Consider the following 27,516-nt stretch of genomic DNA (forward strand, 5'->3'; position numbering starts at 1 on the left):
TCTCGTCTTACGCGTTACCTGACTGTGTTCACCTGTAACGTGTTAGCTCGTTGATTAGTTTGTCTAGGTATACCCAAAGTCTTACCATGCTATCTGCCCCGTTAAGGCCGAGTCTTATATTCTGTTTCTAGTTGTACTTCCTGGTTTGCTGGTAATTGTTTTTACGGGTCATCACGTGTTAAGCCAGACACTGACTACGATTTCTGAATTGCCCACGATAAAACCCACGTGCGTCTTGCCTCAAACGCAAATGGACAGGATTACAAAAAAAAAATTTTTAAAAAGCGCAGTTCACTTGAGTTTTATGCTTGAGCGGAGTGGAGAAGTTGGCGTATCGGTTTCCTCTCTTCCTCCAGGTTTGGGTCGATTTAAACACCGCTAATTAGATTGCTAATTAAACCCCAGACGGGACATCCAGGTGGCTCGGAACACGTCCCAGGATGCTAATTGTGTCCTCTTTAACAGGCCTGTGTGGAGTTTGAGCGGTTTCGTGGTTTTTAACACATCCTCTGGGAGCGGCGTAGGGATCAGTAACAGTGCAGAAAGCTGATTGCAAGTGCTGATTCACTGTCGGCTCATTGAGGCTCTGTTACCGAGACGATGCACGCCATGATGCTGCTTCTTTTTTTTAAATCCTCCGTTCATTATTAGTGTACACTTTGTACTCCTCCTACTGGAAGTGCGGTCTGAAAGCCCATCTTACCCGGCAACGTCGTACCGTCTGCACAGTGTGTAGTGTCTACGCGGTCTCCGTGTGTTGCATCATGGTACTGAAGGAACAATATTTCATCGTGCACAAAGTTGCGACTTGACAGCGTTTTTTTCCAATTCCAGACAGATCTTCCTTTCTTTGCATATCCCAGCGTGTTAGGAAGTTGGGGTCAGAGCGCAGGGTCAGCCATGATACGATGCCACGGGGAGGGTTAAAGGCTCAAGGGCCCAACATTGGCAGCTTGGCGGTACTGGGGCTTGAACTACGGACCTTCTGATCAGTAACCCCAAACCTTAACCGTTGAGTGTTATTTCCAGAACTGATGCTCCAGTACACAACGCAAGACACCAATCACGTCTTGGCTGATTGTCGCCATCAGAAGTGGAAATCTGATTTTCCTTCCATTAACAGATGGCTGATGGAGATTAAACACCGCAGGGATTCCGGTCTCGATGCTCGATTCCGCCCCGAGTGTTACGTCTTCATTGTCAGAGAGCATTTATCGGAGCTTATCCGAGTCGGCTTGGAAACAACGCCCCTTGTCTATGACAACCGCAAGCAAATCTATTTTTTCGTTCACGACACAGATGTGAAATTCCCTGCAAACGAGGAGCTCAAAAACGGTCCCTTAATTGAATCGCATTCTAGTGTTCGCATCTCGGGCTTCTCTTTCAAATCAACATTTAAAAGGACACGCTAGGCCACCTAGAGAGCGCTCTTTTGTGGGTGTGTTTAGAGGCAATGGGATGTTAAACGCAGCATCTGCGAACTCCACAGGCATCGCGCACTGCGGGAACACGGGGAGGCGTGCACGAATTTGAGAACGGCACACAACGAAGAGCAAATAAAAATAAATAAATAAATAAACACCACGGGCATGGCGTTTTTTTTAACGCCTCGGCGAAAGCTTACGGTCAGGAAGCACGCTGCGTTTTTGCTGAGCTTACACGAAAACTCTCAGGAGGCACGTGTTCGGTTCGTCGTGAGCTAATTTCAGGAAAGGCGTCAAGAGTACATTCGAACGGTCATTTCTTTCGTCAACTGTCGAGAGAGGAGCAACGAGATCGTGTCGGGGAAAAAAGCACACGCGCTCACAATGCCGTCGTTGATTCCAGAAACCCACTTATACGCGCCATTTATCGCATTTCCGTCCATGTCGATACTCTAACTCAGCGTAAAGATATTTAGTGACTCTTTCTTTTTTAAATATGGGTTTTTAAATTCAACATTTAAAATGCATGGAAACTTTACCAGACTCCGGCTCCAATGTCTACATGGGCGGGGCTAGGTGTGACAAATTTGGAGCAAAATTTCATTTCAATGAGAATAAATCAAGAATCAAAGCAATGTAGTGACTACTAAATGAGATACATTTGGACAGACGGACAATGTTTTTGGTTCTTATTAGATATTTGCTCCTATAAGAAGGACAATTTGATTTTTGCGAGCTGTCTCGTCAAAAAGTCCAAATCAATTAAATATAATGCTTTGAGATTGGTAAGTCGTTACTATAGAAACAACAACGTTTTACAGCAAGTATGAGCGTACTACTATAAAACCTGTGATTTGCCTTGGAGCCAGAACTACCGTCTGAGCTGCTGTTGTGGGAAATTGAACAAACCCCTAAACTTCGGACCAATCAGAAGCCAGAATTCTACAGCGCTGTGGTATAACGTCTTTTATTTTGCTCACAAAGGGATTGCCATATAGCAATTTGGCTCCATTAGATAAACTCGTAAGAGTTTAAACTTGCTGTAAAATGTTTCTAATGAACCCAGCTTTGACCAAAACTGTTTGAAACGAAGGTCTAATCAGGCATACACGTTTATTTTTATTGCAATTTGCATTTGTTGGGATTGAACTCAAAACAGCACCAACCAAAAACTTCATATTGTAACTGCAACAAGAACACGTAAACATCACTGGCGTTAAAAAAAATAAAAATAATAATAATCCCTCGCTATAGAAACACAGCTTCTCCGTTTGCCACCCAATTTTCACCCTTTGTTGGCTGTGAGCTGACAGCCCGACACTGTTCCCGCTGTCATAGCGCGAATTGCACCCTGTCTTACTTTGAGCTTGAAGCATTATCTTCTCTCGCTTGATGGAAAATTGGAACGACGCTCAAATTGTTCCGAGTGCGCATCACCCGTACATTCAGCCAGCCAGAAACGAGGCCGTTAACTATTCAACACACGCTGATTCTGTACACAGAATCAGATAGGGGGTCTCCTTTCAGTAACAATACAACCACAACTAATAATAATAACAATAATAATAATAATAATACTCACGTTGTGTGTCCGTAGTTTCTTGGCCGGGCAGCCTCCGTCCACCGGGTGCAGCATGTAGTACAGACGCACTTTGTTCGCATGTTTTCGGCTCTGATAAGGACGAGAAATGGAAGTCAGGACACACTCTGGAGGTTCATGTAAGGAATAGAACACCTGGTAGTGTGCTGTTAGAGGAAAATAATCAACGCTAGGGTGATAAGTAACTCCGCAAGTAAAGAATCAACAAGTACGGGATAAATGGTAAATGGCGCACTTATATAGCACTTTCCATCCAAAGTGCTTTACACTGTGTCTCATTCACCCATTCACACACACACCAGTGGGAGCAGAGCTGCCGTGCAAGGCGCTAACTTCCCATCGGGAGCAACTTGGGGTTCAGTGTCTTGCCCAAGGTATGCTACTTCGGTATATGGAGTCACGTGGGCCGGGAATCGAACCGCCAACCCTACGATTAGTGGACAACCCGCTCTACCACCTGAGCCACAGCCGCCCCGCCCCGGATAAAACCGTGTTACCGAAATGAAGTCGATTTCTTTCCAATAGCCACGTGACGTAAAGGGTTTTATTTATCTTATACCACAGTAATTTAGTATAACTATTACAGTTATTATTTATTTATTAAAGAAATTGTATCATTTACAGTTGCAACCAAAATTATTCCAGCCCCATTGCAAATCAAGTTTATTTTATAGACGTTCAGCTGTTTGCTACGAACAAATCAAACAAAAGCAACCGGAATACTTCAACGCCAGCCTGCTACGAAGCACTGACGCTGGAGACTCCTTCCATAAACGTTAAATAAACATCTCCTTACAGAAAAAAATTACATATCAATAATCCTATGTGTTAAAATGAGCCATCCCGACTATCAACCCCAAGCGCGTGTGTTATATATCTCCAGAAATAAAGAAACGGGATAGTGGACATTATATGTGTCGATTTGATTTATTTTAATTTATTTAGGTCTATTTATAAAATAAAGCTTGGAAGGAAGTAGCAGAGATTGTAGCTAGTATAGTTAGCTCACATTGCGAAACTGTCAACGAAATAAACTATAATTATCGTGTTATTCAATTAGTATTTAACTAGTTAGCTTTAAAAGCTTTATATAGTGACTAATGTTTCTCATTAATACTAAAAAAAACATTGCACAGGCCACACCCACAAGAAACAAACAACACTTGATAGTTAGAACACAGATTAATCCTAACCCTCTCATTTCCTTTAAATAGTTTATATATACTGTATATATATATATATATATATATATATATATATATATATATATATATATATATATATGCGACACTTACAGATCGAGGCGATGTACATACAGAATTATGAGTGGATAGTGTACAAGGTCAGTGTTTGGTTAGTACGAAGTGTACAGCTCAGAATGAAAGCAGGCTGTCTTCACAGCAAAATAACGAGGCTAGACTAAATGGATTCATCACAGCTTGTGCGTTTTTGTTTTTTTTTTGCTCACATTATTTCCAGACTTTTCCCTGTGAGAAAGTGTGAAACTATCGCTCTGACATCAATGAATACTGTGAAAATGACCAAATAAACGGGTCTTTACTGAGATTTTATTTCTGTTAACCGAGACCGGATAAATAATATGCACAGCTGGAACAGACATGGGGGATGGGGGGGGGATGGGGGAGAAAAGAAAATAGACTGATCACTCTGATAAATTATTACCGCAGCCACCATTACAACACGATGGAGCACAAATCGGTCAATGCCTTCTGCCGGATGGCATGAAAATCGATTCACTCCCGCGGTTTATGTGAAAGTGATGCCATGTGACAAGAAGGAGTGTGGATGTTCCTGTGTTAGGGCAAATAGGGAGGAAGAGAGATGGAAAAGGGCAGCAGAATAATGAGGAATCTAAAAGAAAGACTGCCACCAAGAGAAAAAAAAAAGTCAGAGGCCGCTGGGTAGTTATTATTGCACCACTGGGTGCAAAGTTATTAAGTTTAATAAAGCTAATCACAGCTAGGACCTCATGTTCGGAATTAAAGCAGACAGGCAACAGTCAAAACCTGCAAAAATGCAAAAGACTAAGAACTAAGAGCAGATGCTACACATATTCACACTGGTGGATTTGGAGTACAGTGGTTCTCAAAGTGGGGTCCATGAAGCAGAGCCAGGGGCACTGAGCCAGGGGGGCACTAGCCAAGAGCAGATCAGGAACTCGTGTGGGTTTGGCTGCAGAACCTTCTGTTGCTGGTATAGCACCCAATAGTCATGTCAACACCACAGAGGATGCCATGACACAAGCAGCAGGAAAAACCCAACAGAAATGTGTAAAAATAAAAAATAAAAATAATAGACATTGGTGGTGGAGCAGGAATGTACTGGAACCGCCAGGACCAAGCTAAATTTGCTTTTGGTAATGAGTCAAATACTCAAAGAATTACATAAAACCATTGTCCAGTAAGACTGGCAGCATAATTTAATTACACCAATGTAACACTAGGGGCAGCAAACACCAAACAATGCTCCCATGGCAGCCGTTGTGAAATATACTCTTTATTGTCATGGCAAGATTGGTTTAATGGCTTCATCTAAGATCTACATCGACACCGATTCTACCATCTTCTCAAGACACACGTTACAACCTTCTTAACTCTTGCCATCTTTACTCTGTACCTTGTTCAGAGGAAATGGTCAAAGGAGGTATTCTGGGCCTGAGGAAACACTCCACTCTTCTGAGTAGATGTTTGGGCTTTGCCCTGACCCCTTAATCGGCGTACAGATGTACTAAAGGTGAGTGAGTGAACAACGGCACTCGCAGAGCTCTGTGTCAGGTATAATCCTGGCTTAGATCATTGATTGCTATCCCTGATTCTGGAGATTAACCTTCCTGCAGAGTTTAATTGTAACTACAATCCTATATAATCTGAAGCAGGTCTGTTGGATTGAACTTAATCTGGATAATATCCAGAAACAAGGTTGGTGATCGATACTTTAGGTCATGATGGTTACCGTTATTGATTGAGGAAGGGGCCATATACCATATACCGCATGCCACCGGGAATAACATGAAAGTTGCTGCTGACTGTGAGCAGGTCTCAGGAATATGGGCTGAGGAAGCAACCTGAACAGAACCAGAACGAACAAAGGAAGTATTCACCACTCTGCTCAAAGTTATTTTGCTGCAACTAAAACTTACAAGCCTGAGTCAACAACTCTGCCTGTAGCCTGATGCAGCTGTTACATTCAGGAAAAGCCACCTTCTGTCTCTCACATTTCACAGATGACATCCATCTGTGAAAGAGGCAGAAGCAGTTAGATAGAGATGGAAAGACTATTTTAATCGCACTCAGAATCCATTTTCAGGTTAAAACAGAAAGAGGACCTTATTAGGTACCCCTACTTTCTACCTATATTCATTAGCCATTGTCATGGAATGTAGGAGACTACAAAACCTTTAAAAAAAAAAAAAAACCCCGAATCGACAGGAACACACTGGTCATTTTCACATATTTGGGTAGATAAAATAAAGTTGTAAGACAAAAGACTGAGCTAGAGGTGTGCACCAGGAACATGTGCCCATGGGAACACATGAAAAATTGCGAGAGAGGGTGGTTTTTCTTTCATGCTGGTAGGAGCAGATGGCCAAATGTGAAAGCTCGCAAGACATTCATAGAAAGGCCATGTTCATTAATATAGGAGCGCATCGGTTGTGGTAGGTTGCTTGAATGCCGCTGTTCAAAACTTGTTTGCCGCATTCATCTTCAGTAAATGCTTCATTCCGGTCAGGGTCAGAGTGGTTTAAATGACTATTCTATTCATATTTCTGGGAAATAGGGCCAAGTAAGTTCATTAGAAAGTATTGCAGGTGGGTACACACAAAAATAATAAATGCGGGAGCGAGTGAGATTAGTCAGAATTCCTCTGGGAACAGGTGGGATTTATCAGAATTCCTTTGGGAATGGGCTTGTGTGGGATTAAAAAAAAACAACAGTCCTACACACACCTCTAGACTGAACTCATTAGCTGGAGAAAGTGCGAGAGAAAGATCAGCCTGGCTCACCAGTTTCTCTTCCAATTTTTTATAGCTGACTGAAAGTCTGTCAGAACTTTCCTGTTTGTTTTCTTTGCTCTTGGGAGTCATAGATAGGGAGGGTGGTTATTAAATGGAAAAAATAGTTAGCCGTGAAAGTTATTGAGACTGACAAACTGAGGGAATCAGAAAAGACATTTGGGGCCTCGCTCCTGTTTCTGGTGTAGTTAAAAAGCAATCCTTAGTTCCTCCATTTCTGATGCCCCAGAACACAAACACAGTGTCAATGTGAAAGCATTCAAAATCTATACGGATGCAGAATACGACATAACTGAATACAACTCAATTCTGCAATGGATCAAGTGACAAATAACAGTGGCTATATAGTTTACATAGTGTCACTGTGCAAAGAATATCAAACTATTATTATTAAAATAAACACGGTACTGCTAGGTTATAGCTTCAGTTAATAATGATGAGTCTTTATTGGTTACAGCACAGTGAAATTCTTTTCTTTGCATACCCCAGCATGTCAGGAAGTTGGGGTCAGAGTGCAGGGTCAGCCATGATACAGCGCCCCTGGAGCTACGAGGGTTAAGGGCGCAACAGTGGCAGCTTGGCAGTGCTGGGGCTTGAACCCCGACCTTCCGATCAGTAACCCAGAGCCTTAACCCAGAGCCTGAGATCAAACTTGTGATCTCAGGGGCTTGGAGCATCTCAGGGACTCAGGATCTCAGGGATTTGGAGCATGGTATTGTTGTGCCTATCAGACAGGCTGGTTTGAGTATTTCAAAAACTGCTGCTCTGCTGAAAAACAAAAAAAATACCCAATGAGTGGCAGTTCTGTGAGAAGGAACCATGAGAGTTTAGAGGAAAATGACCATACTGGTGTCACTTGACAGGATGGCTACTGTAACTCAAGTAACCACTCTTTACATCCATGGTAAGCAGAAAAGCAGCTCAGAAAGTGCAGCATGGAGAACCTTGAGGCAGATGTTCTACATCAGTGTGTTTAACTCTGTTTCTGAGGAGTGTGTGTTGGTAGCCTGAATGACATTCTTCTAACATTGTACAGATTTCCTTCTTCTCGGTTATAATCCACACGCCTTAAGAGCCAATATTGTCAGAATAGAGTATAAAAAGACCAAAGTGGTTTTGTCTTCAACTAAATAAACGCCTGTTCATACACACTCGTCTCTCTTCTCCATCGCTCCATTGTTCTCCATTTTTTCACTACATCAGTCTTTTCTGTCTACCTCAATGTTTTAGCTGATGTTGTTTTATAATCTGTTTTCCTATGAACTCCGAGCTCAGACATTCCCTGCTGTGATGTCCATGTCCAGACAGTGACTATACAGGTAATAAATGCTGTATGTCAGCCGTTTAGGCTGCACAGGATTGTTCCTGTCAGACAGTGCACATTCCCTGCTGTCTTTAAAAAAAAAAAAAAAGGACGGACATCAGGATGCAGAAATTAACAGCAGTCGAAGTGTAATTGATGGGACACGGTTGGTGTGCACTCATGACGAGATCCATCTGACAACCTGCAGCAAACTGCAGTCTTTTGTAGTCTGGCTCCTGAAAAATGCCGTCCTTGAAAACAGAAAGTTGTATCCCTGGAGGTCAATTCATCAATAAATCCATACAAGTGAGCCCTGTTGTATTTGTCCAGACGCCACTTGCATTTACCAAACCACCATTTTCTCATAGTTTGTTCTGGGAACTCTTCAATAGTCATTGAACGACCAGGTTTCATGAGTCAAGCACCTTTTTACTGCAGAAAAGGGACAACGATCACAGAAGCAAAAGCATCACAGGGTGAGGTGCTGTCATATTATGGAAAGTGAAAGGGGTCAGAATCAGACTAATCTTGCAAGACAGACTTCTAGCTGTCTGACACTTTTTATCAGAAGACGTGCTCTAGAACCATCCAGTAAAAAGTTTGACTGACATTTCTGATGGCCAGCTACAAAGTTTTTCCCATCGGCAGGTATGTTCCAATATTCCTTGGCCCATGGAGGGAACGTCTGAAGTTGGAAACGTTGGAGACTAGGCTGGTCTGAGACTAGGTTGGAGTCATTCCGGGCAGAAATCTAAAACACAAGTGCGTAGGCAGACTAATAAGTGACCCGAAACATAATCACAAAACTGGACCAGAGGTAATAATAATAAAACAGAAAAAAAAACACAGAGTTCACAGCAAAGAAGGAAATCAATTTCATCAAGGAAAAAGGCGTAGACTGCCTGTGGATTGACAAAAACAGGAAACGAATACCAAATGAGGAAAGCTGAACCCGAAAATGCATGAGTCCATGGAGTGTGGGTTGCGAATCTGGATGCCATGGGAAGTTCTAATTATAGCCATGCGAGCAACCATTATTCGCTGGTGGGTGTGGCCAATTTAGAGAATGCTCCACTAAGCACATGCATGCAAATAAACACAGACCCACCCTGCCTAATTACCATATAGTGGTGACCTTGAAAATTCCTGTTTTGCCACCAAACAATATATATGGGTGGATATAGAGCATTTTGCCCAAAACCTTTATCTTCAGGCTTATATTGGGTTTTGAGGAGTGTGTTCGCGTTCATTTTTAAAAAAAATTTCCAAAACACATGGAACCACTGTTTGTAGCTGCTTTAATGCAAGTGATAACAGGAACTAACTTCATTCATGGACGTTCCACGATGTCAAGCGTAACCATAAATGGATAAAAAGCATGGTACGTTGTTTGTTTAAAAATGTCGGAACGTTGTCGCTGTGGTATAAGAGGAAAAATAATACATCAGGAATAGCACTTCCGGGCATACCGTGATCGGAAAACCGAATACTAATGTCTACAGAAAATGTCAACAAGTTCTCCTCCTGTTTTATATTCACTCATGCTAATTTTTATTAGCCAGAGGAACAGACTTGGGGCTGTCCATGGACACTAGATCACAGTGGCTGCATATTTGACATTTACTTTCCCTCTATGCCTTGAGTTCCAACCCCCAAATAAAACCCTGAGTTTTCATCTGCAATGAAACAACCTCAATATAAAGGGCCTGAGCATTTCATACATATTTCAGTTCAACCACATCAAGAAGCAAATCACATCTATGTAGACTCTCTGAAAACAAACATGAGGGAGAAAAAAAAAACCCTCGCCATTTTGTTTTTCAGAAGAGCTCACCAGTCTGACAAAAAAAAAAAAAGTTTCTTGTTCATTAATTCCATTTGGTTATAACCCGACGTTAAATCTGTCTCTGCTGCTGACAGAGGACCAGCATGCAATGTTCCCTAAGAAAGACTGCGGCGGAGAAAAATGCCGTTCAGAGGCATCTTGGTTAATATTCCGTGCAAGTCCTGGACATACAAAACTCCGCCGTGATGCCAAGGGACTTGCTATTTATTCCCAGTGGCTTCAGGGATCGTTTTCCATTTAACAGCGCTCTCTCTTTTCTATTTGTTTCACACTTAGCCTCCAATGGTGGATGGGATAAAAAGTTTTATTAGCAATACGAAAATGGAACGGAATTGTTTTATGCCTGCGAGGTTTACTGAAGCGTGTAAGCGTAAGTCAGTATTAAAAAGGCATTTTATGATGGCTTTAAATGCAGGTATGGGCAGAAACCCAGGCATTTTTACCCTGCCGTTGGTGTAAAAATAAATAAATAAATAAATAAATAAATAAATAAATAAATAAATGAAAGTTTGCTTCACCAGAGAACCGGGGTGAGATGTGGAGAATTTCTGCTATACTGTGTGGGAACTTTATCATTTTTAAGGAACGTACTGTACAAGCTGCATGTTTTAGCCAAACATCATAACTATGCTAGCGATCAAACTAGCCGCTAGTCAGCAAAACGCATTTTTCTCCCATTCTGCCATCCATAACAGCAGCAATATTTGCATGGAAAACTGCTCAGCTTAGAAAACCATTCTCAAGAATGGACTTTTCCAGAAGACTATCTGACAGAAGATGGAGATCGGGCCAGCGTAATTAGGGAAAAAAAAGTTCCACCATTCCTGCAGGCGCTGAAGCGGCTTGCTATATAGTTTGGAAATCTTATGTGAATCAGTGGTCCACCCCTGCTCTAATGTGCTCAGGGTGTTCATTATTCTTGAAAATGGAAAGAAAGTAAATGAGGTGATGATGATGATCTTTCAGATGCGTCTTCATTTTTATTTCTATTTCGCTACTTTTTTTTTTTTCTTCAAGATGATTTTGTGCTTTACTGTTTCTTGGTAACATGATGCTGGGTTTTTTTCCCCCTGAGAAAGACAGACAAAAAAAAGAGAGAAAACCGGTGATGGAGCGTCTTTTTATAGCTGCTGTAGCATAAGAGATAACAGGAAGTGACTCGGACGTGGACATTCACGTTCTACACAATGAGATGTAACTATAGAAGGAACAAAAACAACATATTTAAAGATCTTATTGTTTCATTGAGTACTGCCCTTCAGAAGACAAATTATTAACAATTTACACCGATCGTCCTGTTCAAAAGTTTACCCCCCCGGCTCTTAATGTATCGTGTCGCCTTCTTGAGCATCAGTGAATGTTTGCAGCTTATGTAATAGTCGTGTACGAGTCCCTCAGTCGTCCTCGGTGTGAAAAGACAGATCTCGACATCATATAGCCGTTGCTGTTGGAAAGGGGTCACGACACACGGTATTAAGAATCAAGCGTGTGTAAACTTTTGAACTGGTTCGTTTGTGTAGATTGTATTATTGTTGTGTCTTGTGGATTATATGTAAACATCTGTTATGTGAAATAAATTTTTTCACATCAAAGCAATCGGAGACTGTTATTTGTGATGCACGAGGATCATTTGCAGGAGACATATTCCTGTGTGTGTGTGTGTGTGTGTGTGTGTTTTGGAGATATCAAACAAATGAGTCTAGACTGTTTTGAAACACTAACACAGATCAATGGGGTTTTTTTTAGGGTTTTTTTTTTTTTTTCAAGTTGCTGCTTGGGGGAAGCGTCTGTAAGAGACGTAAGCATCCTGTGTAGACAAAATACTAAAAGTAGCAACATGAAATCTTCAAATGCTGCAATCTGCAGTACTATTTCTGTCCGTTCCAAACGAGAGCTGGACATATTATCCGCACTTAATACAATTTTGACCAGAATTTTCTTTGATGCTGCTGTATAATCAGAAAGATGTGAGCATGAAGGGTTTCAGCTGGCCACGGCATTGGGGAAATCAGACACCACAGAGGATTTGTTGACTGCAAATTAGCATTAGCTTTGAAAGAAAGCTAATTATCACTGGTTTGTTCTGTATAAAGCTCAGGGTTTTTTTTTTTTTTTTTTTTTGGGGGGGGGGGGGGGGGGGGCGCTCCGCTGGTAATCTGGTGGGTGGAAGAACGTGTGCATCTGCTGCATTCAAATGATTTTTGAGTCCCATCCAAACGAAGCTTTAGGCGAAGGCCGTAGTGAAGTGTGCGACTATTACGGCTGTGTTAAATGTGCTACGCAGTCAGCTAATGCACGGATGAATTCAGGGAAGCTCCTCGGTGATTGTGAAGGAACTAATTATCACAGCTACATTTAGGGAGGACGATTAAACAGTCACACTGATCATCAGCAGGGTAATGACACGGGCTAAGTGATTACGTGAGGCAGGAGAAATCTCAGCCTGTTGTTCTCTGCTTGAGGAAGACTGAAAGACGTCTGAAGAAGGCTGCCTATTCCAGATAATTCCAGATAATGATTACGCATAAGCCTGCACGGGAAACTATTACGCCGTTACGTTCGGATGAAGGCGAATGCGGTGCAGTATTACTGAACTTATTTGCAGGATTTATTTACAGAAAGATAGACAGACAGAATTGTATCCGTTATATGAGAGTGGGCTGCATATGCGGTGGGTTGGCGCGCACGCGTGTGTGTGTGTGTGTGTCCTTGACAGCTGCCGATATCAGCGCGATAGACTAAAAACATTACCGCATCAGTGTAGCGTTCCTGAAGAGCACAATGCCTCAAAGAGCTGCCTGAGCAACAAGGAAGAAAGAAAGGACTGGAACGATCGACTGCGGCAAAACCGAAAGGGATCAAAGTGTTTGTGCATGGAAGGGCTTAGGCGATACGGCGGCTTGCGTACGCGCTAATGCTAATCGCCTGAAAAGGAAAACAGAGCGCACCCTCTGACATTTGAGTGAAGGGTTACTCGGCTTAGAACTTAAGTGTGTGTGAGCGTGATCTTGTAAAAAGCCTGCACAAACTGAGCACAGAGCAAGCGTCAAGGCAGAAAATGCAGTAACGCCTCAATAACGTAGCATCTTAAACCCTATTCAGACGGGATTAGTTTTACACGGAGAGAAGGGGGAACGTATTCATGATCTCTAGGATTTTAGTCCTGTCCGAAATCTGCCATCTCAGTCATTTCTTTTCAGGCTGTGTGTGTGTGTGTGTGTGTGTGTGTGTGTGTGTGTGTGTGTGTGTGTGTGTGTACACGTAAGGAAAGATTACACTGTATTTTACCTTCTATAAAATGCTCAGCAGAAATACACCAGTCAGCCATAACATTAAAAACACCTGCCTAATATTGCGTAGGTCCCCCTTGTGCCACCAAAACAGCTCGGACCCGTCGAGGCGTGGACGAGACCTCTGAAGGTGTGCTGTGGTATCTGGCACCAAGACGTTAGCACGCAGCTAACGTTCTGTAAACTGCGAGGTGGGGCCTGCGTGGATCGGACATGTTTGTTCAGAACATCTCACATACTCGCTACTCGGTTCGATTGAGATCTGGGGAATTTGCAGGCCAAGTCTTTGTCATGTTCCTCAAACCGTTCCTGAAATATTTTTGCAGAGTGTCAGGGCGCATTATCCTGCTGAAAGAGGATACTGAAATTAGGGAATACCGTAGCCATGAAGAGGTGTACTTGACCTGGAACAATGTTTAGGTAGGTGTTACGTGTCAAAGTAACATCCATATGAATGCCAGGACCCAAGGTTTCCCAGAGCATCACACTGCCTCCACCAGCTTGCCTTTTTAATATTATGGCTGATCGGTGTATACTGTATATCCCATCTGAATGGACATGTTGGTAGAGATTCCACCGTATCACGTGATTTTTCTTTAGTATCGAGCCGCTTACTCGGTATTGGCCGGGTTTCAAACGCCGGGCAACAAACTACAGACGAAGTTCAAAAGGAACTTCTGGTGACTTCAGAGAAGTTAGTGTTATCTTATACATCTTATATCCATGTTGGTTACTACTGGTCAAGTTCAACTTGGCTGACAAACTCTCCGTGAGATGTGTTTAATATCATATAAGCAGAAGCCACGTTTTACAAAGGGAGGTTTTTTGGGGTCATGACGATGCATACGTCGCAAAGACATGCCCTTCAGAGATCACTTATCCTGTTCAAATCAAACATAATCATTACAGACATCATCCAGCGTGAACAGAGGACTCAAGCTTATTCCTTTGATTTCCAACATTAAATATCTACTGTATAGAACGGGTCATTATAAGTAGCATACAAGGTATATATGTAAAAGTATATCTGAACTGAACAGCTCTGTTAGCTCAAAGGAACAGATCTGAGGGAGTATATTAATAATTCAAGTATGGATCTTTTTATCAAGACAAATTCAACTCTAGTATTAAGAGGTACAATGTCCACATGTAAACCTTTTTTTGTTGTTGTTTTTAGATTGTGGATAATATAGAAAACTCTAACCAACAATTCTGCCGATCAAAGCATTACCCCGTCAACACATAACACGTGCTCCTTCAGTTGTTAGTCAGATAGCTTAGACTGACACATCAGCCCAGCCGTCTGGTCATGAGAAACACACACCACTGCGATTCGACATCGTCGAACGGTACAGAGAGAAGATGAGGAAGGCGAACAGATGGAAAGTCAGAATGACAGATAGATTAGAAGACAAGAGTCCTGACCTCGTAGTGTGCCACTCTCTGAGACTCGGAGATGAGCTGTGCGCTGCACACTTTGCAGTAGGTGTCCGTGAAAAGGCCCTGCTCCACTTCCGTTGACTTCATCTGAAAGAAAAAAAATCAGAAATCGTCCGTCACTTAGTGAAAGGAATGGGAACGGTACTTCTTAGTGAGAGCACTCCGCTCCTGCAGACTTCATTCTCTCGGCATGTACTAACGTTCTCCAAGCACATGAGCTTGGCTTCTGGTGCTGCTGAGTTCACTATCAGAGGTGGACAAACCATAAATTTATTAGCTGGCCCATCAGGCAAGTTGCTTGGAAAGCCAAACTGACTCTGGCTAAAAAGTGGTAGGTAATGTAATATAACGACCTATAACAAGCAAATCTGCCAGGGAAATAAATATATTATTATTATACTCTTCTAACAAAGGTTTAAAAAGTAGTAAGCTAGCAAGATGTTCAGCGATTCAGCAATTATTCATTTTCTGCGAGTTGACTCCACCATCCCAATACATGCTAACTAACAGATGGACTGGCTACTCTAAATTGCCCCTAGACGGAAATGTGTGCATAACTTTTTGTTCCCTGCCCCATTCTGGACGTTTCTATCTTGCACCAATTCCCAGTTCCTTTAATATTCTCTAGATCCACTGCGCTCCTGGCCAGGATAAAGCAGTTACTGAAGATAAATCAATAGCGATGTCAAATCGCATCTTGCATTCGTCTGCCCTTCACACGAGTGTAAGAAGAGCACGTGGATGTCACAGCAAGGAAGCGAGCAAGAGCTTCAGAAGTCCTTCTGCCTTGAAGACATCCAATGATCTTCAAAAACACCTACACTCGACTCAGGTGGAAAGGTTTCTGCGTCATTAAAGATCCTATAAACGGTGATGAAAGCAAGACATTTTAGTCTGTTTTATGACTGTCTCGCTTATTATGTGTGTTTGGATGGGACACATTGGATTACAATTGCGATCTGATCTCGTCGATCCTTTTAAAGCAACAGTACGTAGGATTTTATTTTTGTTCAATGAAAAAAAAAAAGGTCATATAAAAGGTTTAAATAAAGATTTCCGAACCCCAAACATTCAGGTGCTGATTCCTTGATAAAGAATTAAGATTTGGTTTTAAGCATTCATGGCATGGTTTCTGAAAGAGGCCTTGAATTTATATTAACAGACGTCCAGCCAAGGAAGTTGTGAAGAAAGCTGCGAGTGCGAGAAGCGATCAGTGGAAGGCTCAAACGCAGAAAGGCAAACACACACCCACACAGAAACACCATCGCTACGTTGTGATGCATGTGGTGCTGTGAAATCAACTGCTGGGCTGAGTGAAGATCTTTGTGCATCTCTTTCTCACACACACACACACACACACACACACACACACACACACACACACACACACACACACACAGAACCTTGACTTTTTTTTTTTCCCCTGATGTCCCAGTGTCCCAGTTGAGCTCATTAGCATTCTGTGGCATAACATTAGAGAAGGAATAAAGTGAAAAGTGAGCCTAAGAGGGACAGCAAATAAATAAATAAATAAATAAATAAATAAATAAATAAATAAAATAAAATATCAAAGACCTAGCAGTCTTTTACTGATTAAAATAATTACCACCACAGAGGCAAAACGGAACAAAACGAAAATGAAACACGTGACGCTGAGATCAGACAAATCTGAGCCAGAAAAATACACGGGTATAACCACAATATGCTCAAGACCGCAGAACATTCGAACGAATGAAACGAGGGAAACGTGAATGCAAACTGGAAGAGACCCAAGTCTTAAAATTGGTAACTTCGATGTAAGACTTGACAAAGGCATGAGACACACAATGGGGATAAAACCTAATAAGACATTCAGTTGGCATCCGTCAGGCGCTAGCCAATCAGGAAGGTTACACGACACCAGCAACTTAATGTAGATCTTTGTCATACATCTACAACAACCATTTCACCTTTTTAGAACTTGGCAGGAACTCCCGTTTCCCCGATAAAAGTACTGCGCAGGAACCTGCCCTGCATTTTCAAACCTACATTTTTCTTTTGTAGTTTCTGGGCGTGAACTCACATTTTCCTCTTTATAGAACTGGGAATGAATTTGCATTTTCCCTTTAACATATTGGCCAGGAACCTTGGTTTTCCCTTTGATGTACTGGGCAAGAATCACCATTTCCCTCTTTCAAGTTCTGGGCAGGAACCTCCATTTCCCCTTTGTAGTTCTGGGCAGGAACCACTATTTCCTGTTTGAAGTACTGGGCAGGAAAACCCTTTTCCCCTCTGAAGTACTGGTCAAGAATCAGCATTTCCTGATTGTAGTACTGTTGGGGCGGAAGGGTTGGAGGCGTTGCGGGGGTGGGGTATTAATAACATGCATTTAGGCATTATACATGTGTGTGACAAGGTCAGTCATACCGCTGTTCTTTGTAACTCACTTGCAGCACGCTTACTTTTGCGTACCAATTTATCTATCCTCTATCTTCTTAGTCAATCAGGGTCTGTGTGTATGTCAGCTGAAACAAGCTAGCACAGTTTTATCAGATTTCATCAACTGGATTCCAGAGAACCCCCCCTGGATTTTGCTGGGGGATCAGAGTCCCACTGACCATAATGTTACTTTTAGCAAAGCACTAAAGATATCTCTTGACACAATTCAGAGAATATGCCAATACCTGAGCACTAAACTTCAGGTGGTTTCCTAAGGGACCAATGTGAAACAGGTTTTAGGTCCTCACCCCAATCGAACTAGTTGCCACCATTATGTCACAGCCTACAAGAAAAGCTTCTGAATGGCCCATACTTCAAGAAGGGGGAAAAAAAATATGCTGAAATATGTGAACAGGTGAACTGGCCCCAGACGACGGTTCACGCAGCTTTATTTCCTCAGAACACGATTGCCGCGGGTATTCTGGTCTGAAAAACAGACCAAGCTCTCGGCTCCACCGCTGAATAATAAATAAAAGTGTAGCCTATGAAATTTTGTTAAGTGATTCTTTTTGAAAAAAATAAAATAAATTGTAAAAAAAAAATAAATCTTTGTAGTGGATTTTTTTTTTTTTTTTTTTTTTTTACTTTTGTTGCCCATGTTCAGCTACGTATGAACAATTCATGTGAGATTCAACAAACTTTTTTTTTTTTTTTAATTCCCCCTGCAAGTTCTCTCTGTGGGCAAAAATGGGTGCAGTCAATGAAACAGACTTTAACATCACGGAGAATGTTTGAATCTTTTACATTACAGTTTAATGATCATTTAAATAATGCCCAACAACTAGAGAAAAAAGGAGGACTGGGGGTTACCATTTTGAAGAGGACTTGAGAATATTCACGACGGAATGATCTAAATAAAATAAATAAATAAATAAATAAAAAGAAGAAGAAGAATAAAATAAAAAGTATATATATATAATAGATATGACACTTGGTGAAAAAGATACCATTTATACCCCAGTGCAGTTGAATTCTCGATTCTGATTGGTCAGATTGGGTTCATTAATTAGTAGTGTCAGTAGTGCAGCGTCTGCAGATTATCAGTAACATGACAAGATGTTTTTTTTTTGTCTTATTAACTTCAACAGGGACAATAAAAGAGGCTGATGAAAAAACAACCGTTTATAGCTGCTATAACGTAAGCGATAACAGGAACTACCTTGTTTCCTGGACGTTCCACAACATTAAATGCAACTGTTACTGGATAAAAATATGACTTGTTATTAAACGAGTAAAACTATATTAGCATTGGCAAGCTGCTGTGGCATAAGAGGAATAAAACACTTCAGGACATGCTGCTACAGGAATATAATATAATATAATGCTACAGGAACGGTATAAACAGCACATCCGGAAGGGTTTCATTCCTCACTTAAAATATACAAGAGATGAATGTTGCGGAGGAAAACATCCTCCCAGTTACACCAAAGCAATACAATTTTTATGCAAACTCTGCTTGTCACTAGTCCAGAAAAAAAAAAAAACGAGGAAGATATATTATTCCGAGGCAAGTTTTTAGAAACACTGTAACTTTGACAGATGTCTAAACCTGAAGCGTTTATGACAGGCACTGTGTCATCTGGCTCATGAGAACATCCCGAAAAGAAAAAAAGCACAAAGGACACAAAGCACGAGACAGATGATCAGGGAAGCGACAGACAACGACGAAAACAAGTGACAAGAGGAGGGAAGGATGAAACAAAGACGGATAGATACACAAATAATACAGGAAGGAGAAAGATAGGAAAAAGGAACCCTGGGTGTCCTTGGAAAGTATTCATGAATTCTCCGAAATAAAGACGCTCAGCCTGAACTGTCAGCCAGCTCAGCGCACACAGACACAAACACACACACGCGCGCAAGAAACCCCCCCGCCCACCCAAATTTAGAGACAATTATATACAGTAAATGCGCATTACACCCATCCAGCATCCCTAAACGCATCATCAACTTTCTACTGTTACGGAAAACCTTACCACATTAAGATGCAGAGGAAGTCTTCCTCCATCACTGCATGTTCTTATTTTTCTTACTATCTTGTTGAGGTTTCTTTCCCCCGGAAAGGCTTCAGCCATAGCGACACCTCTCAAATATTATTCAGGTATTGTACAGTTGGTATGGTGCTTAAGTAAAGCAGAGAAAAATGCAGTGCAGCATTTTCCCCATGTCTAATAGAAACTTTTCTACCCCTGGAAAGTATCTACAAGAATCCCAGGAACCCTTTCAGCATCCATCAACGCTCAGTTACTCCAGCGCATATTCATCAACCCCCTGTAGCTCTATCTACTGTTCATCGAAAAAGAGTACTCATTGAGCCAGCGGTTGGACGCTCATCACCCTCCTCCCTCTTAACCAGAGGACGCCACCTGTACTGAAGAACAATGTCCCCTTTGTCCTGGCTTCATGGATTTTGGATTTGTAGCACCTACAGACACTGAATATATAATATAATATGGGATGGGTTTTTTTTTTTTTCTTCAGTCATAGAGCAGACAGTGGGGTCACGTCATGTCGTATGTTTTGAGAAAGCTGAGATGGTGCTACAAATCATGAGGATGGAGTGACTGCCATGTTATGATCGCACTAAAGCGAACAAGGTTAACTGCCACGCTTTTACCCTAGTTGATTAGGTTTCCCGGCAACCAAATCATGTGATTGGACAGCATGTTGGAGTTTTTACTTGCTTGCTGGGAAAGCAAATGAATTATGATCTGTCCAACCTTGGGTGAGCTTATACAGTCAAGTTAACTTCATCTTTAACAGACTTAATATCGTTGTTTAATGGGGTGAAACTAATATCTAACAGACCTATGCCTGCTTCACACCTCCAGGGTTGGGGGTTCGAATTCCGCCTCCGCCCTGTGCGCACGGGGTTTGCATGTTCTCCCTGTGCTTCGGGGGTTTCCTTCAGGTACTCCGGTTTCCTCCACCAGTCCAAAGACATGTGTTGCAGACTGATTGTCCGTAGTGTGTGAACGCGTGTGCGATTGTGCCCTGCGATGCTGTCCAGGTTGTCCCCAGGCGTGTGCCCCGAGTTCCTCGGGATAATCTCCAGACTCCCCTACGACCCTGTGTAGGATAAGCGGTATGGAAAATGGATGGATGGATGGATGGATGGAAGGTATCTCTCAGTAAAGGTGAATACAATGACTGACATTGAAAGGGAAGTGTGGCTAAAAGTATACAAGGAAGTCTTCACTTAAATCTCAGACCCAAATCTGAACTCCAACTCGATAAATCTGTGGAAGTTCTACCCTTTGTGCTCCGACCGCACCGAGACCAAGAAACAAAGTTGTTTTTAATTCGAAGCATTTGTCATTCCGTACGAGTTCCAAATATTCTTGGCGAGCCTCGTTTTTGTAAACAAAGCAGACGTATGCTGGCAAGCACCAAGCAAGCAACAAAGTCAATTAAGCTCGGCGTAATTAGCCGTTGTTAACTCACTGCTCTCGCTCGGTTTTTCTCTCCATCTCTGCTGTGTGAAGGACGGAGAGTCTCCGCTGGCAGCCACGCAGCAAAGCATGCTCAAGGGCAGGTGTTAATTACAAACCTCATTCTTTACCACAATTAAGAAACCCTCTACAAGCAAAAAGTGTGCTCATAATACAATTTCCTGCTCGAACAGAAGCAGCGAGTCCAGACATGATGATGAGCAGATGATCAGTTATTAGTGAAAACTAGAGCAGCTGGTCAGTAGTAAGTTATCAAACTTGGTTTCTTTTTCCAATACCGACAGCGACAGATCCCCAGCTGCTACTGCTGCTGCCAGTCAGTCACCTGTCTATAAACACAAATACGCAGGGATGAGCCTCGAGGACCAGTTTACATCTACAATCTCTCTCTCTCTCTCACACACACACACACACACACACGCGCGAGGCAAATTGTGAAAGTGAATTTTGGAGCTTTTCAAAGACTCCCAGTTGCCATTTTAATCTGCGCTATAGCTGATCACTGCAGGGAGGATATTAGCCCAGCTGTCTCCACCACACACACACACACACACCCAATCTCTCTGTGGAGAAAATGACCTCCACACATTTCACAATGCACAAATCTAGAGCTGTGAAGATGTACTTTTAGCTTTACATCTGTTAATACACAACCACGTTAGCCTCCTGACAGGCTAACAATGTTACCCTACGTTTTGTAAAATCCATGAAGGGTAGCAAAACAGTGTAACAGACGTAACAGGATTTATTTATTTATTTATTTATTTATTTTTGACATGGAATGGACAAGCCCGAAATGGAAAAGTATTTTTACACTTACGTGAGGTGGGAAATTTGGTACAAAGATTTAAAAAAAATAAAATACAAAAAAAGTTAATACAAGATGAGAAAAGGTAATAGAAATGGGTTGTACCCAAAGCAGGGGCATGTAGTTACATGTTTCAGAGCTAGGTCTAGATAAAAATAAAAAGAAGGACACTCATACACCGTTTCTTGGTTTAATTATCAAAAGCGATATTAAAAAGGATGAAATGGTCACCAACGATGAATGAATTTTCCCCCAATATGCCGTTTCGTACAATTATCCAAACAGCCAATCACGTGGCGTACATTCATTCAGATACAAGTCAAGATCTTCAGTTAACTGTCAGATTAAACATCAGAATAGGGAAAATGTGAGCTCGGTGGCTCGGTGCCAGTTTGAGTAGTGCAGAATCTGCTGAATCTTCTGGGATTTTCACGGAGAACGGTATCTGGAGTTTACGCAGAATGGTGCACGAAACAAGAACTCCTTCACTGAGCGGCAGTTCTGTGGGTGGAAATGCCTTGTTCATAACAGGTGATAGAAAGATTTTACGGTACCTTAAATGACCAGTCTTTACAAACGTGTTGAGGAGAAAAGCATCTCAGAACACACAAAACGTCGAACCACGAGGCGGATGAGCTTCGACAGTAGAAGATCACTTTGGGTTCCATTGTTGTCAGCCAAAAACAGGAAACTGAGCATACAGTAGGCACAGAATCGATTTGGATGTACACGTGAGGCTGTTATCTTGTTGAAAACCTGTCCACAACCGAGCTGTAACCTCATCTCATGGTAGCGGCAACCAGATCTTAGTCCCCTGAAGCATCGCTGAGCCATCACCATATTTATTTTACTATCAGTGTGGGTGCTTGTCCCGCTTATCTTCACCAAACAGCATGATGATGATGATGATTTTCATGGACAAAAGATTCGATTTTGCTCTCATCTGACCACAAAGCGTAACTAAACTGCCTTTTGTGAGTTCCTCTCCAGAAGAGATTTTATCGCAGCTTTTCCAAACATCTTGCTGTCATGGACATGGTGTCTAATATCGGCTACTATCATAAACAGTGTAGAGAATGTGACAGTAGCACCGTATAACCTCTCATTAGTGGGGAGGCATGGACAGGGAAGCAGGAAAGTGTCCATAGAGAGTGTGCAGAGCGTGGTGAGGCCCTCCGAGGCCAAACGCACGGTTAAAAATGGAATCCGGAAAGAAAAAAAAAAAAAGAAGAGAAAACGAGTTGAAGAGACGATATATGAACACAGCCACCCTGCTTCTAAAGATTCAGTTTCTTGTAAGCGCCACTGCAAGTCCTCCAGGTGCATCTTTATTTAAAATTCACACGTACAATATGACAGGATTAAAGGATGTGCGTGTTGAGCGATAAATGCAAATGCAGTCAATCAGCACGACGTCTGCTTCTTTACTCTTACTCAGAAGCTGCAAGATTATTGTTAGCAACAATAATTGCACACTAGCCACAAACTGCTTTTGAACTTTGGAGAAAATGATGTCGCAGAGCTAAAAGTACCACCTCATGGGTTGGGTGGTACTTCGCATCGCATGTCCTTGGTTAGGACAGCTTAGGAGGCGTGGCCTAAAGTTTGAAGGTAGAGGCGGTGGACACTCTGGATGGGGTGCCAACCCTAGAGGCGGTGGACACTCTGGATGGGGTGCCAACCCTAGAGGCGGTGGACACTCTGGATGGGGTGCCAACCCTAGAGGCGGTGGACACTCTGGATGGGGTGCCAACCCTAGAGGCGGTGGACACTCTGGATGGGGTGCCAACCCTAGAGGCGGTGGACACTCTGGATGGGGTGCCAACGCTAGAGGCGGTGGACACTCTGGATGGGGTGCCAACGCTAGAGGCGGTGGACACTCTGGATGGGGTGCCAACCCATCGCAGGGCACATTCGCACACACACTACGGACAATTTCCAAACATATTCCAACACATTCCATGTCTTTAGGCTGATGGAGGAAACCGGAGCACCTGAAGGAAACCCTGAAGCATGGGGAGAACATGCAGGTGGGATTCAAACGCTTAACCCCGGAGGTGCGAGGCAAACGTGCTAAGCACGAAAAAATCGTGCCCTTCTAAGGTAGAAGTAATTGAATAATACCAAAACCTGGCACACTGTTAGAGAATAAATGGATCATTTGTCCACAGCTGTAGGAAGTTTGTAACATCCCAAAAAAAAAATTGATACATAAGATGTTTTCCTAAAAGTGCCACCCCCCAAAAAAGTTTGGTGGTTTTATTTCTGACAGTGAAAAAAAAATTACTGAGCGAAGCAATGCCCATGTCGAGTCTATCATGTTCTCTTGACAACTTCGCAGAGAAGAAGCTTTATTTGTCATGAATGAGAGAAGCACACTAATCCCAAAGTTCCTCTGCCTGCGGGCTAGAGAAGGAGCCAAAGGCAACGCTTAAACACTCTTCAAAGAGGAATCAAAGGCCAACCTCGCATCTCTCATTGTTGGGGGAAGAAACAAAATCAACAAGGCATCAATAATTCAGATCTGTTCATATCTCCCAACTGTCCATTGCACCGACTTCTGATAAACATCCTTGTCTGTTTTTTTTTTTTTTTTTATCCAAGCATGCAAAGCCTTCTGTATGACTTCATCTCTGATTATATAATTAGAAAATGCTTTAGTTTATTAGAAAGTGTGCTTTATTGGACTAAAAATAAGACAAAGCACTATCTGATCTTGCTAAATCAGCCAGTTTTGTCTAGGCAGAGCCAAGCTGATGCCATCACACCGTGCATGGCAGGATGCAACTGGATTCGTATTCCTACTCCTGATAAGTGTTATAGTGTAACAATCACCTATGACCATCACCAGTTATTGACTCATCATACACACTTTCCAACAAGAGATGAAGCTCGTGGTGCTGTGCATTAGTGCATGCACTTGTGCATGTTTTCTTTCTATGTCTCGTGTTCACTCTGTCCGAGAGATTTAATGCACGAGGGAAAAACAAATCCTTGCATGCACACTGTTTAATGCACTATATATATTTTATTTTGCTTATTTATGCATATTACATAGAAGATGAAAAATGTAAAAGTGCATGAACGTGAGGAGTGATGTCATCCCGTGCGATTATCACCCGCCAGCACGGTCTGCTTGTAAACACAGCACCATGCGGCGCGCGAGCATCAGACAAGGGCATGTGCGAGCAATAAGAGAATAAAATAAAGTCTCAACGCGTTGCAGCGCGAGCGCATGACTGTGTGCACGTGTGCAAGTGAATGCGCGCGTACCTGTAGCTGCAGAGTGTAGTCTCGCGGTAAACGCGTCGGGGGCTCGGCGGGCTCGTGCTGAAGCTGCAGGGAAACGCCGTAATCCATGCAACGGTGGAGCGCGTGCGTGCGGTACTGGCAAGGGAAAGCGAGGTCGCGGTGCTGCCGTTTCACTCGCGGGTCAAACGCTCCGCCCCGCCGCTCGCGTCTCATTGGTCGGCGGGATGGAGTTGTTTTTGTTTTCGCACGACGCGCGCGAGCGGGGCTGCACGTGAATGGGTAGGACTGATCTCCAAAGGAGCTCTCAGTGTAGCAGTGTGACTCAAGACCCAGTTGTATCTGATTCAACTGGTGCTTCAATTCAGGACAGGATATTAAGTGCATTAGTTTAGTGTTTACACAAGAACATTATAGGTGCAGGTTTGTGATGTATCCAGGAGCAAAATACGTCACAACACTACTTGTATGCAGTGTTATGGAATAGTGTGGCTCTTGCGGACTGTTGCGCAAAAGTTAGAAGCACACAATTGTCTTGAAGGTCTCTGCATGCTGTAGATGTACAGTCTCCCTGCACTGGAACTAAGATCAAGGCCCGAACCTGTTCCAGCACGACAACGCCCCTGTGCACAAAGCGAGCCCCATGAACATGGCCGTATCCACCACTGAGGTCCAGATTAAAAGTCAGAAAATTACTGCCTAATAATAACTCTTTGGTGCAAAGATCATACAATGCTAAGATAACCGACCTTCTCAAATGACTGCTTGCTTGAGTCGACCAATGAAATCGTCTGGGGGGCGGGCTTTGCGCTCCACTGTGCTGGACTATGTCCTATCACATAGGGAAACCTTGTTGCTATTATTCACTGAAATAACAATTCACCTTCAGACAATGAGTAAAGATGAGTGCCTTATCCGATCGCACTAGAACATTTCAAGTAGAAAGTCGTATAAAGGCCTCATCAGTAAAACGTAGCCGTTTACATGTGGATGTATATTGAGAAGACTGTAACTCGCTGTGACGGCCTCTGAAACACGCAAGGCCAGGTGCAATGCGAAACTGGACATGAATTGATTTTTGATGGCCTTGATGAACGTATTAATCTATATAAATCCAGCACTGTGAAATGGAAGGGAGAATTCCGGTCGAAGGGCCCTGAGGGATTTGATTAATCAAGCCTTCACACAAACCAGCTAATAAAAACGTCAAGCCGTTTCGGAAAATCAGAAAATGAATCGGTTAACCAGCGAATAGAAAAGACTCGAATGAATCCAAACTAATCCGCTTAGGACAATCAAAGTCAGACATCAAAACCCAACTATATTTGATTGGAGTCTCCTTCCATACATGTGGTATAAATATGTTCTCTGTGGTATAAATATGTTCTCTGTGGTATAAATATGTTCTCTGTGGTATAAATATATCCTTTAGCACATCCTAAAGATATCCAAGCTGATCCCAGTATACTGTAGTGTTGAATTTAAGATCAGATTCATGTATATATTCGAACATAGGGCTGTCTTGGTACATTTTTAGGATTAAAATATCAGATCTGACCTGATGTGTGTGTGTGTAAATGCACTGTAGGACAGTATAGAGTGTAGTGTGTAAGTGTAATATATGATGTGTGTGTGTGTGTGTCCATACATTTACTCTGTAGCTGAGTTGATATTGGTATTTGTATCACATTATGAATATATTATAAGCATGACTCATCTGAGACAACCTGATACTGCAGTTATCTAGTTACACCATGAATGAACACACACACACACACACACACCCACACACCCACACACACACAAATTGTGCTTAACCAAGCTGCTATAATCACACTACAACCTAAAGGCATCTTCACACTGCCCCTCAGGCTCTCTGTCTCTCTCTCTAGCTCTGTTTGCCTTTGTCTTTTTCTGTGCCTCTCTCTCTCTCTCTCTCTCTCTCTCTCTCTCTCTCTGCCTGTTTGTCTCTTTTTCTGATTATCTGCCTGTATGTCTTTCTGTCTCACTCTCTCTTTCTCTGACTCTGCCTGTCTGTCTCGCTTTCTCTTTCTCTGCCTCTCTGTCTGTCTGTCCATCTGTCTCTGCTCCCCCCCTCTCTGTTTGTCTGTCTGTCTCTTTCTCTGCCTCTCTGTCTTTCTCTGTCTATCTTTATCCCTGCATGTCTCTCCCTGTGTCACTCTTCTCCTCACCCTCTGTCTCTCCATCTCCCTGTCTCGTTCTCTCTCTTCCTCTATCTCCCTATGTCTCTCTCTCACTTCTATCTCTCTCCCTCTGTCTGTCTGTCTGGATCTCTCTCTCTATCTGTCTCTCTTACTCACTCTATCAGTCTCTCTGGGTTTGTCTCTCTCACTGTGTGTCTCTCTAACTACTCTGTCTGTGTGTGTGTGTGTGTGTGTGTTTTTGTGTGAGTGACTGAAACAAATCTGTCCTGAAGGCCGATGCGGGCATGACTTCACTGAGCCGTGATCCTTGCCTTGGGTCAGAGTCAGGTCGTATAAACAGTGCCACATTATTACGCAATACATTTCCAATAATTAAAACATCACTCTAATCAGCTTCTGAGCTGTTGCTTAAAAGTAATAACACAGCA

The 27,516-nt window shown here is 42.5% G+C and overlaps 1 protein-coding gene across 1 annotated transcript in view; it reads right to left on the reverse strand.

Moving 5' to 3' along the window:
* zmat4a (zinc finger, matrin-type 4a) overlaps positions 1-25,063 on the reverse strand; it is a 57,973-nt gene extending 32,910 nt beyond the window's left edge. The window contains exons 1-3 of the mRNA XM_017451304.3: positions 24,948-25,063; positions 14,922-15,023; positions 3,007-3,096 (exon numbers count right to left, since the gene is read on the reverse strand). Coding sequence (XP_017306793.3) covers positions 3,007-3,096; positions 14,922-15,023; positions 24,948-25,034 — 279 coding nt within the window. The 5' untranslated portion in view covers positions 25,035-25,063. The remainder of the gene's footprint in view (positions 1-3,006; positions 3,097-14,921; positions 15,024-24,947) is intronic.
* Positions 25,064-27,516: the final 2,453 nt, after the last annotated feature.

The sequence above is a fragment of the Ictalurus punctatus genome, chromosome 22 (genome assembly GCF_001660625.3).
Source record: "Ictalurus punctatus breed USDA103 chromosome 22, Coco_2.0, whole genome shotgun sequence".
Taxonomy (NCBI): domain Eukaryota; kingdom Metazoa; phylum Chordata; class Actinopteri; order Siluriformes; family Ictaluridae; genus Ictalurus; species Ictalurus punctatus.